We start from the raw sequence: 17130 nt of genomic DNA, 5'->3' as shown, positions 1-17130 counted from the left end.
AGCATTTGTTATATTTGGATTAAGAGATGCCACCTGAATTTGAAATGGGATGTATTTAACCAAAATGGTTGCATTAAAAACAAGAACGACCAGGCCTTATGATCAACGTCACTTATGTAGTTGTGAGTGCTTTTAGTTTTAAACAGGAAATGCAGAAGAGCTGCCCTTGCAACACCACAGGCATTGGATGGCAATTTGACTCCAAGGTACCACCTCTATCCTCTCTCCTCCTCTTCCTTTCCCCTCACCAATTCTTCTCTTCTTCCCTGCCCTTCTCTCTTCCCCTCCCCTCTCACTTCCCTGCCCTCCTCTCTTCTTCCCCCTTCTCTCTCCACTCATCTCCTTCCACTTCTTTGCCCTGCCCTCCTTTCCCCTCTCCCCTTTCTGCTCTCAGCCTCTCTGCCTTCCTCTCCTCCCCTCCTCTTTTCTTCCCCTCTCTCTCTGCCCTGCTCTCCCCTCTCATCTCCCTCCTCTCTGCCCTGCCCTCTCATCACCTGCTTTCCTCCCCTCTCCTCTCCTCCCCTCTCATCATCTTCCTCTTTTCACCCCCTCTCCCTCAGGGGATACGGGGAGAGGGCAGGCACTGGTTACTGATTGCGGATGATCAGCCATGATCACATTGAATGGCGGTGCTGGCTCAATGGGCCGAATAGTCTCCCCTACACCTATTGTCTCCCCCTCTCCGCCCTGCCCTCTCTCCCTCTCTCATCACCCTCATCTTTTCTTCCCCTCTCTCTGCCCTGCCTTCTCTCTCCCCTCTCATCACCCTCCTCCCCTCTCTCATCACCTCTCCCTCTCTCCTCATCACCCCTCCCTCTCCTAATCACCCCCCTCTCCATCCTCATCACCCTCCCCCTCTCTCATCACCCCCTCTCTTCTCATCACCCCCCTCTCTTCTCAGCACCCCCCTCTCTTCTCATCACCCCCCTCTTCTCATCACCCCCCCTCTCTCATCACCCCCCTCTCTTCTCATCACCCCCCTCTCTTCTCATCACCCCCCCTCTCTCATCACCCCCCCTCTTCTCATCACCCCCTCTCTTCTCATCACCCCCCTCTCTTCTCATCACCCCCCTCATCTCATCACCCCCCCTCTTCTCATCACCCCCCTCTCCTCATCACCTCCCCCCTCATCACCCTCCCCCTCTCTCATCACCCCCCCTCCCTCTCTCACCTCTTCTTCCCCCCTCTCCTCATCTTCCTCCCTCTCCTCATCACCCTCCTCCCCCTCTCTCATCACCTCATCACCCCCTCCCTCTCCTCATCACCCCCTCCCTCTCTCATCACCTCATCACCCCCCCCCTCTCCTCCTCACCCCTCCCTCTCTCCTCATCACCCCCCCCTCCTCACCCTCCCCCCTCTCATCACCCCCTCCCTCTCCTCATCACCCCCTCCCTCTCTCATCACCTCATCACCCCCTCCCTCTCCTCATCACCCCCTCCCTCTCTCATCACCTCATCACCCCCTCCCTCTCCTCCTCACCCCTCCCTCTCCTAATCACCCCCCTCTCCATCCTCATCACCCTCCCCCCTCTCATCACCCCCTCCCTCTCCTCACCCCTCCCTCTCTCATCATCACCCTCCCCTCCCTCTCCTCATCACCCCACCACCCCCTCCCTCTCCCTCCTCATGTCCCTCCGCCAGGCCCGACCCACTCACCCACCGGAAGTTGCTCCCTTGCAGCAGGAGCAGCAGCACAATGCCCGGATGCGACTGTCATGGCGGCTGATCGCCACCCGCGCTCTCCTCTCAAAACCATTTAACTTTCTAAACACATCGCCCCCGACCCCCCCTGCTCCGACCCCGCTCCTGCCCCACCTCACCGGGCCCCCCTACACTGTGCGGCGGGCGTTTGCGAGGCTCGGAGCCGTTGCCCCCTCCCCGTCGAAGAGGGCGGAAACTCCTCCGGGACGAAAGAAAGAGTGCGCCGGCAAAGCGCGGGGGAGACGCGACCCCTGGAGCCCGCGGGGCCGCCAGTGACCCAGAGACCCCCCGCGCCCCTCAACGCAGCCGTGTGTGAGGTTTAAAACCCAACACGAGAGAGGCCGCTGCAAGGCCGGGCCGGGCCGGGCCGGGCCGGGCCGGTGTATCCGTCCGCCCGCCCGCCTGCCCGCCCGCGGTGTGGAGGAATAGATTTCTATTGGGGGCCGTGGCCTGGGCTGTAGGGCCGGCGCACGCTCACTCACTCACTCACTCACTCTAACCCCCTCACCCCCTCTCCATGGACTCCTCACTGTAGCCTCCTCCTCCTCACCCCCTCCACGCCAGACCACACCAGACCAGCCACCGTGTAAGTAGCCGGCCGGCCCGGCCCGGCCCGGCCGCAGTCTGCATTGTACCTGTTCAATCTCCATATAACACCCTCCCCGCCTCGGACTCAGTTTTAAAAATCTTCACTTGTTGGTCGGTCCACTTGTGTGGCCACGGTTGAATCGTGGACAAATGTTCATCCGTTTAGAATGTGGTTTTCTCTCTTTTTTTAAAAAAGAAAAAAAAAAAAAATATTTGAACTTTTGTTGACTTTTTAAACGAAATTGAAATTTCGATTAGATAGTGTTTTGCAACTTCATAATTTTTTTTTTTTGCAGCAGGAAATCCTCATGGTAATGAGGCAATTGTGTTTTAAAAAGTCAAAATTTTACTTGTCTAGTCAAGGTAATGTAGAAAAATGGTTTTGTATTGCTAATACATTGTCTTGTATTAGCATCTTGAGGTAAATGCTGTGTCTTTACACTGGTATTGTAATGATATATCATTTTTTGGTAATACAAAAAAAAATCTTTTTTTTTGGTGTCAAATTTGTATTGTTTTGTTTTCAGAAGGAATGTGTTATTTCAGAAGAAATTGTACCCTTCAACTTTTCAAAAGCAAGATTTTCACCTGCCTACATTAATCCGAAAGTGACTTGTACAGATTCAACTATCATGGGTGACATATTCAATGTCACTTTGATTTCCCAAGGTGGAGGGTGAGTTCACAGTTTCCACTCAATTTCCCGATGTTCTTGAGATGATGGCCTGTGTAATGCATAAAAGAAGACCTTTTGATTAGTTAATAGTTGGCATGGTGTCGTGCATGGGAAATCATGTATCATGAATTTGAGTTTTGCTTTTTTTACACCTTTTCAAACCTTGCCTACTGCTTTCTGTGCTCCTGAAGGCAGTATCTCTGGGGAGAAGGAATGGGTGATGTTTCGGGTCTTCTTCAGAAGAAGGGTCTCGTCCCAAAACATCACCCATTCCTTCTCTCCAGAGATGCTGCCTGTCCTGCTGAGTTACTCCAGCATTTTGTGTCTATCCACAGATCTCGTGCCAGACTTTGTCCCGCCTCCACCTTATTTTTCCAACTTTTCCCCCCCTATTCTTATTAAACTGTAGAGTGATCCCGACCTGAAACGTCATCTGGTTCATTCCCTTCGCAGATGCTGCTTAATGTACTGAGTTCCTCCGGCACTGTGTGTTTTCTCTATATTCCAGCATTTGCAGTTCCTTGCATCTCTCAGTGGGCATCCTGGCATGAATGAGTTGAGCAGAAGGGTCTGTTTCCATGATCTACGGTTCTTAGTTATTGTTCTGCACTTTAGTACAATTGTTGTTTTCTGAAGTAGAGTGCTTTGTATTTTCATAAAATTATCATGAAAATTCTGCTGTTCTCTCCAAATTTGCACCGTGGGTGAAATTAACTTGACCTACGATGACTCCTGAATGAGCAGTAGAAATCACCAAAGGTTGACTTTAAAAGCAACAAAAATAGATATTTAAATTCATGTAAGAAAAATGTAAAAGGAGATGGTTTCTGAATGTTTAAAACAATGTTGGTACAGGCAAGGTGAAGCTTAGTCTTTTAGAGAATACGAAGGGAAGCAATATTGAGAGATTAGGAGAGTTTGGGACATTGGGACATTTAGTATTGGGACATTCATGAATTTATGAAAGAAAAATAGTGATTGACAGACTTAATAGTTCCTTTGAGGATGTAATGAGCAGGATGGATAAGGAAAGTAGTAGAGGGAATATATTTGGACTTCCAGAGGTATTTGATAAGGTGGCACAAAAGCTTATTGCACATGGGAAGAGAGCGCTAGATTAGGGAAACACTATATGGGGCAGTGGAGTGGATTGTTCACCAGTGGTGAGTCCATCAATGTGAATGAGTCATATCCAAGCAGGCAAACTAACGATCAGGGTACTGATGGAATTGGTGCTGCAGCTTTGGCTAGTTACAATCTATTTGTGTGCCTTGGTTGTAGCTATGGATATTGTTGACAATGCGAAGGAAGGTGGGAAATACGTTGTGTGCATATGTAGTCTTCAAAGACAGATCTGGGTTGCAAACAAAAAAATCTGATTTTCCTTTGCACGGAAACAGGCTCTTTGGTCCACAGAGTCCGCACCGACCAGCAATCCCCGCACATTAACGCAAGCCTACACACACTAGGGACAATTTACATTTATGCCAAGTATACAAACCCAAGTCAATTAACCTACAAACCGTCTTTGGAGTGTGGGAAGAAACTGAAGATCTCGGAGAAAACCCACGCGGTCATGGGGAAAACGTACAAACTCCGTACAGACAGCGCCCGTAGTCGGGATGGAACTCGGGTCTCCGGCGCTGTAAGGCAGCAACTCTACGTCAGCGCCACCGTGCTGATCAAGAATCAATTGAGAAATGAGAGTTTATTCACCTGTTTAATGAGAATTTGAAAACCAGAATATTTAAATGGAATAACAATATGGAATGTTGCAGTATAGAGAGATAAGGGTGTCCTGGGAAAGAACAAAGTTAGCTTACCGATACAAGTGAATAGAATGTTGGCGTTTATTGGAAAATGAGTGGATTACACAAATGTAGGAAAGTCTTGTTTCATCTTTATAGGATGTTGAGACTGCACCTGGAGAAATGTGTACAGATGTTCCTATCTTGAGGTAAAATATAAATGCATTGGAGGCAGTTCAGAGAAGGTTCACTGGATAGATGGTTGAGATGAAAAGTTGTCTATGGAGAAAGGTTAAATGTATTGTTCTTCTGCTCATTGGAATTTAGAAGGGGAGATGATCTTTTTAAACAAAGTTATATTTTGAGGGTTAGATGATGAGAGGAGTCCACAAAATCCCATTAATATTCCTTTACAGATAATTCTGGAATAGGGACATAAATTCTGATTCTTTGATTTGTTCTTTTCATACCTATCATTCATTTGTTTCGTTGTATCTTTTCATACCTCTAGTTTCCCTTTCCCCTGACTCGGTCTAAAGAAGGGTCTCAACCCTAAACTTCACCTATTTCTTTTCTCCAGAGATGCTGAGTTACTCCAGCATTTTGTCTATCTTTGCATCTTCAGCGTCTTCCTACACATATATTCTGAAAGTTGGTTGCTCATTTAAGGTGGAATTTTGGATGAAATGTTTTACTGAGGGTTATGAATGTGTAATCCTTTTTCCTGGAGAGCTGTGGTGTTGGTCTGATGTGGGGTGTGCATCATTGAATTGATTCCATTGAAGGCCAAAACTGTTGAAAAGGAGGAACTTGCAGTTGCTGAGAATCTTGTGCAAGGGGATGGGGAGGGAGGAAAATGTATGCTGGAGAAGCTCAGCAGGTCAAGTAACATCCGTGGAAACAGAATTAACGTTTCAGACCCATGGTCTTTCATCAGAACTGTGCACAAATTCAAATGACCTCATTACTCTAGGTCCTGAGTGTGAGTTATGTCCAGCACTTTTATTTTAGCTGTCTATATAAACATTATTGACCAAGTCTGTAGGTAATTAAAGTAATCAATGACACTTCAGAAATGTGACACTTGAAAAGCACTGCATGTTGTTTCCATTAATAAGCCAAACCATGCAAGATCTGTTATGAGAAGTGTATACTCTGTTTTAAATATACAATTTAAGATTAATATATTCATTTTGGAAGGCAATATTAAGATGATAAGACATCTTGTGTTCGGGGAATGCATAGAGAAATGGGGTACAGAATGAATTGGTGACATTTCATTTTATTCTGTTGCAAAAAAAGTAAGAAATAATCAAGAGAACTTCATAGCAAAGTGTTTGGTATTTGGTAAAACTGGGCCATTATTTCTGTATATTGTTGTGCAAAGATACCAAACAAATGGGAGAACCTTTTTCTCAGGATAGAAATATCAAAGACTAGAGAGCACAGATTTAAGGCGAGGGGCAATCTTTAAAGTAAATGTGCTGGGCAATATTTTTAATGCAGAGTGGTTTTTATGCAGAGGTATATAGAACTAGTTGCCCTTTTTAGAAGCAAGAGATCGTCCATTTAAGATGACAAGAAATTCTTTATTTCAAGGAGCAGGAGTCTTAAACATTTCTCACTTGGAATGTTCTGAAGGTTGAGTCACTGAATATATTCAAGGCAGAGACTGAGCGATTTTTAACCTATTGTGGTTTGACTTCCCCAAATTCAACTCTTCGCACTTATCTGAATTAAACTCCATTTGCCATTACTTGGCCCACTTACCCATCTGATCAGGAGCCAATTGGAATTCTTGATAATATTTGTCATTGATTACAATGCCAGCTTATTAAACTTTTGTAGAATAATGGGCATGGCACCAAATCCTGTCGTACATCATTGATCACTGGCCTCCAGTCCAAAATTCAAACCTTTCACCATCACACTAAAAAGATGACCGAAACAGACACTTTATTCTGAATTATGTTGTGGTAAGAGATTACACAGTGGAATGGATTTGAGGATGTGTTCAGAGTTAACTTGATAAATTGCAAGTAGTATAAGAAAATAACTGCAGATGCTGGTACAAATCGATTTATTCACAAAATGCTGGAGTAACTCAGCAGGTCAGGCAGCATCTCGGGAGAGAAAGAATGGGTGACGTTTCGTCTGAAGAAGGGTCTCGACCCGAAACGTCACCCATTCCTTCTCTCCCGAGATGCTGCCTGACCTGCTGAGTTACTCCAGCATTTGATAAATTGCAATGTGAGCACTGACTCCCTCAATTGTTAGCCCCAGACGGCTGGAAGGAGCGTTTGGGAAGGCATTAGGAACACACAGAGGCCCTATCCCTCTCAGACTCCACAACTGGCTGTCCTGTCAGCCACAATCTGCTCCCTCTAGAAGATTCTGTGGTTTACTTAAAGGTCTCTTTAACACCCCAAAACTCCACGAAACTAGAGAGAAAGCAAGCCACCCTCAATCCCGAAGATTGAAGTGGAAGGTCAGTCAACTCTCTCTCTGCTAGTGTATCTGACTGGCTCAGAATGTCCAGCATTTTCTGTTTTAAATTAATTTTCTAATATCCTCAATTTGTTGCAGTTATTTTTGCATTTACTTGCTTATATTGGCTAGGCTGAGTTTGTTTAAAGCCCACAGAAGGTGACCTGGAAACAGTTAGCAAACATGTTGGGAATGTTGAGATGCTTTTTTTATTGGTTTTGATGAGTGAACTGTGCCTGGTTAATATTAAGGAGTGCTTTACTGTTGATTCTGTTGAATTTCTTAGACTAACTCTAAAATAAAGCATTAGGCATTAGGTGTAGGAGAAAAACTGCAGATGCTGATTTAAATCGAAGGTAGACACAAAATGCTGGAGTAACTCGGCGGGTCAGGCATCATCTCAGGAGAGAAGGAATGCATGACGTTTTTGGGTCGAGACCCTTCAGTCTGAAGAAGGATCTCGACCTGAAACGTCACGCATTCCTTCTCTCCTGAGATGCTGCCTGACCCGCTGAGTTAATCCAGCATGTAGTGTCTACCTTCCATTAGGCATTAGGCATCTTTTGGAATGATTTGAGAAGCAAATGCACTATTGAAGGCTGTTTCTAAGCTTTCCTTGCATCCCAAACCAAAAGACTTCCCAATCTGTAATGTCTTTCAAGTTGATTTTGGGCACAATGACACATTCTTGAACTTGTAATGCATGGACTACTTATTGAGAACAGATAGCACTGCTGCATTTCTGAACATGGTGCACATTGTGTTTTGTTGCAAAGGGCCAGCATTCATTACAGACCTGTCCATAAAACCTAGCTGGTTGTATGATGTTGATTTCCCCTCTCTGGTGTATTCTTTGTCGCTGCCATCTATTGGGGACATGGGATTAAAAAAACAAATTGATTAAAAGATACAGCATAGAAACAGCCCTTTTGTTCCAGTGAGACCACGCTGACCATCGATCACTAGTTCTATGTTATCCCACTTCCAATTCCAGCAGGTAGAAGATGGAGGGGATGACCTTCAATGCACAATCTTTGTTTATGGTTTGAGGGCCAGATTATTTAGTTCTCCGTTTATAAACCTTTTTTTGTTCTCTGAGAGCTTAAGGTATTCTATATTTTCACAAGAATTATATATTAAAAGTTGACATTTCTGTCACATCACTAACTGATGATTGCAAGTTTGAGTGCTGTTAAGTTAGGTGCAGTCGAATGTCCAAGGACGCAAGAGGTTTCATGCACATTATTGATAGAAATGTACATGCATCAACCCCTGTCAACCAAATGCATGTATATCTTATTGCTCAGAATTTTCTCCAGTAATTTTCCTATAACATATTTTAGGGTTACTGGTCTACAGTTCTCACCCTACCACAGATAGTAGGCCTACTGGTCTACTGTTCCCAGAACCATAGACCATTATCCCGAAACCATAGTGCAAAATACATGAAAAAGAGTGAATTGCTGTGAAGTCTTATTTGGTGTTTCCAGTACCGAATAGTTGTATTTAATTCAAATACCAATATCTGAAATATAGTTTGAAATAATTTATTGTAAACCAATTTTCAAAAGTTGTGTTTGATAGACCTTTGTTAATTTTTGGTACGTGGGATGAAATGGTGGCATTGTCTCAAGGAACTAGATAAGTTGGTCTGTTTCCAAGTAATACAAATAAAACCCAATGCAGATGCAGGGTTTAACAAAAAAAATCTGTATTTTTGTGTTTACATCCATGTGGATAGTGTAAGTTAATGTCAGGTTTGAGTAGTTCAACTGCACATTCTAAGCTATTATCTATTTTTTTTACTTTCTAAGGATACAATTCTAAATTTTTAATGGGTAGTTTGATATATTCCAATTGGCTAAATTGCTCAAGTGTTGTTGCAGTGCAGTAGATTTTTGTTTCTCTGCCTACAATCTGAATTTGCTTTTTTTATAATTCACAGAATCACCAACGCAGAGATGAAATAATTGATGGGCCAGTTTTGTCTGAAGTAAATTCAGAAGATATGATTCTTTTGAGATTTGTAAAATCTACCGTTTGAAGAAAAGGCATCTGACAAACATCTACAGCATTCGTGTTCCTCAAAGCTGAAATACGCCACCTGTCAAATTTCCTCCGTTCATGAAGCAACAACTCATTGATACAAATATTACGAGGAATTGTAGAAATTAAGTATGCCTGCAGGAAATCGTTTGCGTAAAAACAAACGACTTGTAGCGCAAAAGTCTGCACAAGTTTCATTGGCACCTTTGACTGTGAATAAACATGTGAAAAAACAGCTTTGGGAAGAGTTCAAATTCAAACTTAAAAATGCAAAAGTTGTTCTGACGAGATTAGATGTGAAAACGATATCTCCAGATTTACTTGTAAATCAAAGCAAAACATCACAACATAGTTGCCAAACTGCAAGAAAATCCTTCAGGAAAAAAAGTGAAGCTCGAGTGGACCATGAAGTGTTATCTTTAAAAGAAGCTTTTGTACGGAATTCATTAGACGAGCCATCTAAAACTTCTGAGGGGACAGAAAATGCCGTAGTTGTAAAGGTTTTGCGTTTCAAATGTGGGAAATGTATAGACAGTGCTGAGTACAACCCAAAGCAATTATTGAAACATTACCAGAAATCTCATGCTGCAGATTTACCTGAATATCCCTGCGAATTGTGCAATTTTACTGCTCGTGATTTTCAGACATTGGTCCAACACCGACGGAAACATCTTGCCCCTCTTTTCAAATGTGAAGTTTGCACTGATGGGAAAATGTATACTGCGCAAGAGTTGAGAAAGCATTTAAATTGGAGACATGGTGCAAATGGTAATTTCCGCTGTGAAAAGTGCAGGTTTTCTACAAAAAATCAGGACACGTTTATGCAGCATATTCATGGACATGATGTGATTCAATATAAATGTGGTAAATGTGAGCATGTAAGTTACACGAAAGGTGAGTTTCAAAGGCACCTTGTTGTACATACAGGATCTTTTCCGTTCTGTTGTCAACATTGTAACTATGGGGCAACACGCAAGGACTATATTGTTAAGCACATAAATGCTGTCCACAAGGGCCTGGCTGAGGTGGGCAACTCTAAATCGCAGGTGGATCTGTATAAAAAAGGAAAAGTGAAGAATCCATTGGGTCTGAAACTTGTTCTAAAAAGATACAAAAATGGGGCAACTCGGAAAGCGCAGTGGAGGAGAAAAAAGCAAATCCCGCATTTGGTAACTGCAAAGGATAATGCTAAGAAGTCTGATGCCACAGGGAAGCGCAGTCATCCAATGCCTCAATCTGCTCCATATTCAGATGCATGTTTGGGTGAGGAAATAATTGGTCCAAAGATAGATGGTGTTAAGAAAGATGAAACTTGTGGACCAAAGCTAGTACCTCTAAATAGGTCTCAACAAAAGAAAACAGAAGCAAGTGTCCGTGAACAAATATCTAGAAATATATTGCCACCTAAGCCTTCAATAGTAATATTAAAGAATAATAAATTATATGTGCCACGTAATTATAGTGCTCAATTTATGGACTTCAAAGTAGTAAATGGGAAACAGCATTTAATTATTAAGCTAATTCCTTCAAACAAACACAAGTTAAGCTCTTCAAATTCTCAAACCCAAGACAACAATACCAACTTGCTACACATGCTGCAGAATGCACAAAATTCAAATGTTGGTATTTCAGCTGCAAATCCTTCGAGTACAAGTGCACGCTTTGTTCAATTATCAAATATTTTTCCATGTCAACCTTGCACATTCTTGGTAAGAGACCATTCTGTGGAATCAAAAATACAGACATCGGTATTGCAGACTGTGTCTCATGGAGTATCTACTGTTACCAATGGTAAATTTACTCAGGTCAAGGCAATAGAGCCATTGGTTACAGGCATGGATTCAGAACAAGCAGGCAATCTGTTATTGCCAACATCTTCAGTGCATGCAGTTGATACTGCAATAAATAAGGCTATGTCAGGGAATCAAATTATGCAAAAAAATCCAACTTCAGAACAATCTTCAGTTTCTAATAATTATCCATCTCAGATTTTTGTATCTTCAGCCAATAGCCAGACTGCTTCAAAATTATTGCAGTGCCTAAATAATGAGCAGATATCTAAGGGAAAAGAGTCAGATTGTGACACCTCATTACCTTTCATTCATAATTATGCTAAAGTGGATATTTCTACTTCAAAACAAACTGGTATTTCAATCATACAAGGAGATGATTCAAAATCAGCAATGATTTTGCTACCCTCAAATAATGTTCAAGAATCAAAGTCTGGGCAACCACACAAGATAGTAACTAGAATAATTTCACGAACTGATGTTTCATCTTCTAGTGAGTTGTGTGCAAGTACTTCACAGTCTCATGGGTTCCAAAAATCAGATGTTTGGGGTTCGAATGAATTTAATTCACCTATACTTCTCCAAATGCTGAAACCTTCGGAAGTGATTAATGGAAAATCTGAGTGCAGATTTGTGACATCAAAAGATATTCCTGTGGTGATGTCAAATATAGAAGATACAAGTTATTCAAATTCTAGTTTCCATTTTACCTCGACTGAACTGGGACCTGAAACTCTGAGGAGACATGAAACAGCCTCTGATAATTGTGTGGATACAAATACTGATTCTGACAGTACAGCATTAAAAGATCAAATTACATTCACAGAACAGGAACTGGTTTGTTCTGAGGCAGACAAATCAAACAGAGATATTTATGAACTGTGTTTGGCTAATTTGAATACCATGCCTGCTGCAGAAATGATAAATTGTCAGTCTGAATTGGAAGCTGATGCTTTAAAGAGCGATGGGCAAAAGGAATTTGGAAATGACTGTGAAGTGCAAAATATGAGAAGTTGTACAACAGTGCGGACAAAATGTAAACTAGGGAAAAGTAGCAATGATTTGTCCTCTTCAACAGATTGGCCAACTTGCTCAGATGGAAATGGTAAATTGGAAAATTCTGAAGACACCCAATCACTTTCTGTCAACAGTACAAGTTCACAAACTATTCTGGATTACTGTGGATCAAACTCAGAAAAAACAAATACTGAGTATGTAGAGATGATGAACTGTCACACCAAAGATAACATGAATTTGGGTTCTACAGAGGAGATTTTGGAAGAACAAGCTAGTGATTCTGATGGCAGTAAATCACTGATAATGCCTCGAATCACATCTGTGTTCTCATTACAGAATGGGGATGGAATGAGTTGTTTGGCTCCTGAAGAAAATCAATTGCTACTTGATGCATTAAAGGCCACTTCCATCTTTAGTGATGAAACTCCTCGCAGTGAATCAGAGTATTTAAAAAGTAGTTCAGTTAGTTGTCGAGAGGAACAGAACTGTACACATACTGTGGAAAACAAACCTGATTTGCATAATTATTCCCTTAAAAACAATGCTTTGCCCATGCAGTTGGATTCTGTGAATGATGAAAATAATAACTCTTCTGTAAACAATATATATATTGATGGGGGAAATGCGCTGTTGCCTGCACCTCCACATGTATCCGGCAAACCACCAAATGTTGAAAAGCTGAACACACTGCTAAAGACTCATTCTGATCAAATAATTAACCAGCAGTTAATAAAGGATGCGATTCGCACTTCTGCAAATGGCAATAGTAACTCTGCTCTGGCACCTGTGACTCTTCTGGGTCCATTTCGGTTGGCTGGGATCAGTAAGTGTAAGCCTGTTCTAGTTCAAACATCGCAGAAAGGTTCCGCAGTTCCCCTACACCTGGTAAAACAATCCAGACTACAAATGGTTTCTCGGGGCACGGTTTCACAAACAAAAGTCCTTGCTAGAAATTCTGCCTGCCTGACCGATAAGGGGCCTGGTTTGATACTTACTTTCAGTAATGGAACACTTGGTGCAGTTGCTAGCATTGTTTGTGGGGGCAATCCTCCAAAGATTCATCGTGCAAATACGAGTGTACAAGGACAAACCCCAGTCTCTGACAAAGTCCTACAGAATACGTGTTTATTAATTAGTGGTTCCAGAGTAGCGGGCATGGAGACCGCACCAATAAATGTTTTGTCTCCCAAAGACCCTCTGTGTAAAGATCCTGTGTCTGCCGTGTTTGATCATCATTCTTATGCAAAACCTGCAGCTGATCCAAATGTTAAACATACAACAGAAAATGTCTCACTAAATGGAAACAGTCACGATGAAAAATTGATCAGTGAACCCTGTGAAAACAATAAATCATCTGCATTAAATAATTTGGTGTCAATTCCATTGGGACAAGACACTGCATTGGAATGTGTACGAGATAAAAATACAGAAAACATACCAAGCCAACAAACTGTTTTGCTTCAATGTATTATGCAGAAAAAAACTGATGGAGCCACCAGTGAAGATGATGTGGCAAATCCTGGTTCAATGTCTGAAGAAAATGGGCCTGATCAGAGGAAGATTTTGTTGCGATTTGTTAAAAGTTCCAATGGGGCGTTAGGCATGAAGAATAACCAGTCCCTGAAAGATTCAGTATCACTTCAGAATGATGCTGCAGGTAATGCAGTTAAGCCTTTGCAACAATCCAGTCAGGCTGTAATGTTGACAAGTGGCTCTCAATGTATCCTGCTACCAGTGAATAATCCTGTACCCACCCACACCGCAATGGTTAACATCCCTCTCCAAATCTGTAGTACGACTTCTCTTAAAGTTCCTGTTCCTCCAGTTGTTGGGGGTTCACCTGTTCGCTCGACTGAAAAAAGAAATACAAATAAAGCCACTTCACTCATTCCACAGAGATCTACAGCCAGATCAAGCTGCATATGGGATAATGAGAAATCTGATGACCTGTGGGAACCACGGAGGTCATGTAAGGAGAACCTTGTATATCGATACAGTAAACGACTAAAGAGAAAATTGGAAAGTTCTGAAAAATCATCCAAAATAATAACCAATAGCTTAAGTGAATTTGAAGAAACTGAAGAATTAAAAAAGTCTCTTGTAGTTAGCAATGCGACAGCGTCTGGTGGAACTGTACAAACTCTGAAGCTCATGCCTTTTCGTAATGGTCAGCTTGTTAAATGTCCTAGGAGAAACCAGCCTGTGATTGTGCTTGATCATCCAGATGCAGATGTTCCTGAAGTAGTTAATGTCATGAAAACAATTAAGAAATGTAAAGGGAATGTTCTCAAGGTAGTTTTATCAAAAAGAACAATTAGTGCGTTGTTGCATCCCTGCAGAAGGAATAAAGTAATTGCAAAAGGTTTCCTTATCAACCAACGCAAAAGAGTAAAACCAGTGAGCCCTGTGAAAGAAAGATATGTACTGAAGTTAAAGCTAAAAAAGACCAGCAAGAACAATTATCAGATTGTGAAGACAGTTTCAAATAAAACAATTGAGGCTATATTCCGTTGCTGGTTTTGTGGTAGGATATTTGATAACCAGGATGAATGGGTGGGTCATGGTCAACGACATTTAATGGAGGCAACAAGAGACTGGAATACCTTGGTTTGATAGATTAAATGTTAGAAAAGGGCTCAAGGTTGAAGATTCAAGACTACATAATTTGTACTTCAGTTCCTTTCATATACTGATTCACTTTTTAATACAAATGTGCTTTGAGGGAACTTTTAAAGTTCTTCTGGAACCTTTTTAGGAGATGGAAATTCAAACTTGAATGTGTTAAATGCTATTATTAAAAAAATTCATGTTTTAGGCTGCTTACATTAGCAGTTTGGCTTATTGTTTGGATTTATATTTATCATAAATAACACTAATTAAATAGGCTTTCAAACTCTGATGAATTTGCTGCAAGTAACAGATTGGCGGGTTTTCTGTTTTGATCTAAAAATCTTTAAAAAGGGGTATTACTGTTTGTGGTATCGTTTTTTAAATTATCTTTTGTGATAGGTGAGAATATTGCTAATGTAAAAATGGTTCAAACAAATATTATTTGAAATAACTTAAAGCTTTCAAACACAGTTTGTGTTGGTCTCCAACAAAGACAATCATTTGTACTTCTAACTGTTTTTTGCTGTATGATGAGGATGCTAATGAAAAATGAATAAACTTTTTAGGGTTTTTTTTAGATTTAAAACTGAGGTCTCAATTTTCTGCTTTTCTATGCAGTCAATTTTAATAACGTCAATTATATTTACTTTTTAACTTAATGCATATATTTGTATCTTGTGTGTATGCTGTGGGGGCAAAGAGTATATTAGTCAAGCATTTTGTGGCTCAGATTTATTTTTGTAAGTCAGAGTTCCATGTTTGCATAACATTGTGCTGGGACATGATAATTCTCAGGAGCTCTTCAGTTTAGAAACAAGTAATTGTAGAAGGACCTGTTCTTGTAAACCATTGCTGGTTTGCTGCATTTCTCCACTAATCCTAAAGCAAGATTGAGGAGTAAATACTGGTAAGATTATTGTAACAGTCTTATTGACAGTAATCTTTTTTCATTTTCAAATTAAATCTGAAACAGTAATAAGACAACCTGCTAGAGTGGATGCAATCCTCAATGTTGAGTTTCTAGAGTACAACTTTTGATGATATATAAGTGGACGTGCTACCTTTAAAGGTTATTTGCAGGACTGCAAAAAGACAGGCTAAGTGAAATTTTATTTATTTCCAAACACACTCGATTTTTGAGCAGTAGCCCTTATCTATGCTCTAGGTTTGATTCTAATACAGAGGTGTTGAATTCATAGTGAAGTATGAAGTGGAATGTTAATAAAGTCACATTAATGCAGATACCAGAAGCCCTTGCTTGGCAAAGGGCACAGAGAAGTTTGCAGATTTCCATCCCTGATTAGAAAATGCTAATGGTAAGAGTATCTAAATGGACATAGAGATGGATTAAAAACTATGTGCAAAACTTTTAACAATTTTTAAATATGCAAATTAATATAGTGTATATTTTGAGAAGCAGTTTACATTTGTAAATTTGACTTTTTTTACTGTGCATGTATTGGATAACTGTCCAAAATGTTACATTCAGTAATTTTTCTTCTCAGTTCTGAGCAATTGAATATCAATGCAATGGCAGAGTTTATATTGTCGAATGCAGAAATAGTTAAACAATCTGAGTTTGCTATTTCACATAATGTTTCGACCACCATTGCAGTTGCATGAAGATAGCAGAAGATTGCAAGAGTTGATACATATTGATGGGGTATTTTAGATGTGTTCTATTTTTCTACTTCATTGCTACAGCAGAAGAAAATCTTGTTTAGCAGAAAAATGTAAAGACAAAATTTTATGTAATGTTAATAACTTGAGTTCTATTCTTACATTAATTCTTTACATAAGCATATTGGAATTCCTCGTTTCAAAGCTTATTTAACAGTATAATTGACAATGAAAAATGCTTCCCATAGATTTTGTTACATGCTTCTAAATAAACCGTTCCTTGATGGAGCTGGAATTGTTTTCTGTTTTGTGTATATATTGGAAGTGAATTTGAGTACATTCTAAATAACCAATTTCAAAACCTTAACACTTCTAAACTTTCTTGCTATTCACTTTCAATATTGGGGTTTCTCTTTCTGAATCGGCCTTTACTAATGATGTTCACTATTTCTGAATACATATATACATGTTCTTCAGAAATAAAGTTTACAACAAAACAAGGCGATTTTTCATATTTCACAATTGCCCATTATAAGTGTACAATCCATTTGTTAGAGAATAAAAAACCCAGTTATAAGGCTTTAAAAAAAATTGCTTCAGCGTAAAAACGGTTAAAATGCCCACATAAAAATACTATGGATACTCAACCAATAGCAATAATAGGAAATAATAGCATAATGTAGAGACATGTAGTTGGTTTGGCAATGGTTTCTCCACAAGTAATGCTTATCCTGATGCTTTAGTACAATTTTTCCACTTTTCGGACGTGTATTAATTAAAGTAGAAAGTTGTTTGATTACACACTGAGCAAAATGACCTTTTGAGTCTATTTTCAAATATTTTTCTAG

The 17130-nt window shown here is 40.6% G+C and overlaps 1 protein-coding gene across 2 annotated transcripts; it reads left to right on the top strand.

The window, feature by feature from the left end:
* The first annotated feature begins 1687 nt into the window (after positions 1 to 1687).
* On the top strand, positions 1688 to 16641 carry LOC144601501 (zinc finger protein 518A-like). 2 transcript variants are annotated; one of them, XM_078413705.1, is made up of 4 exons: positions 1688 to 2286; positions 2585 to 2651; positions 2819 to 2964; positions 9145 to 16641. In XM_078413705.1, exon 4 carries the CDS (start codon positions 9377 to 9379, stop codon positions 14663 to 14665), a length of 5289 nt encoding a protein of 1762 aa, XP_078269831.1. In that variant the 5' UTR covers positions 1688 to 2286; positions 2585 to 2651; positions 2819 to 2964; positions 9145 to 9376; the 3' UTR covers positions 14666 to 16641. The 2 variants fall into 2 exon arrangements, with proteins under 2 accessions (XP_078269831.1, XP_078269830.1); XM_078413704.1 differs by lacking the exon at positions 2585 to 2651 and having other exon boundaries at positions 2816 to 2964.
* Positions 16642 to 17130: the final 489 nt, after the last annotated feature.

This window comes from Rhinoraja longicauda, chromosome 16 (assembly GCF_053455715.1).
Source record: "Rhinoraja longicauda isolate Sanriku21f chromosome 16, sRhiLon1.1, whole genome shotgun sequence".
Lineage (NCBI taxonomy): Eukaryota > Metazoa > Chordata > Chondrichthyes > Rajiformes > Arhynchobatidae > Rhinoraja > Rhinoraja longicauda.
Note: the sequence above shows the minus strand (reverse complement) of the source record. Positions and strands in the feature narration are given on the sequence as shown.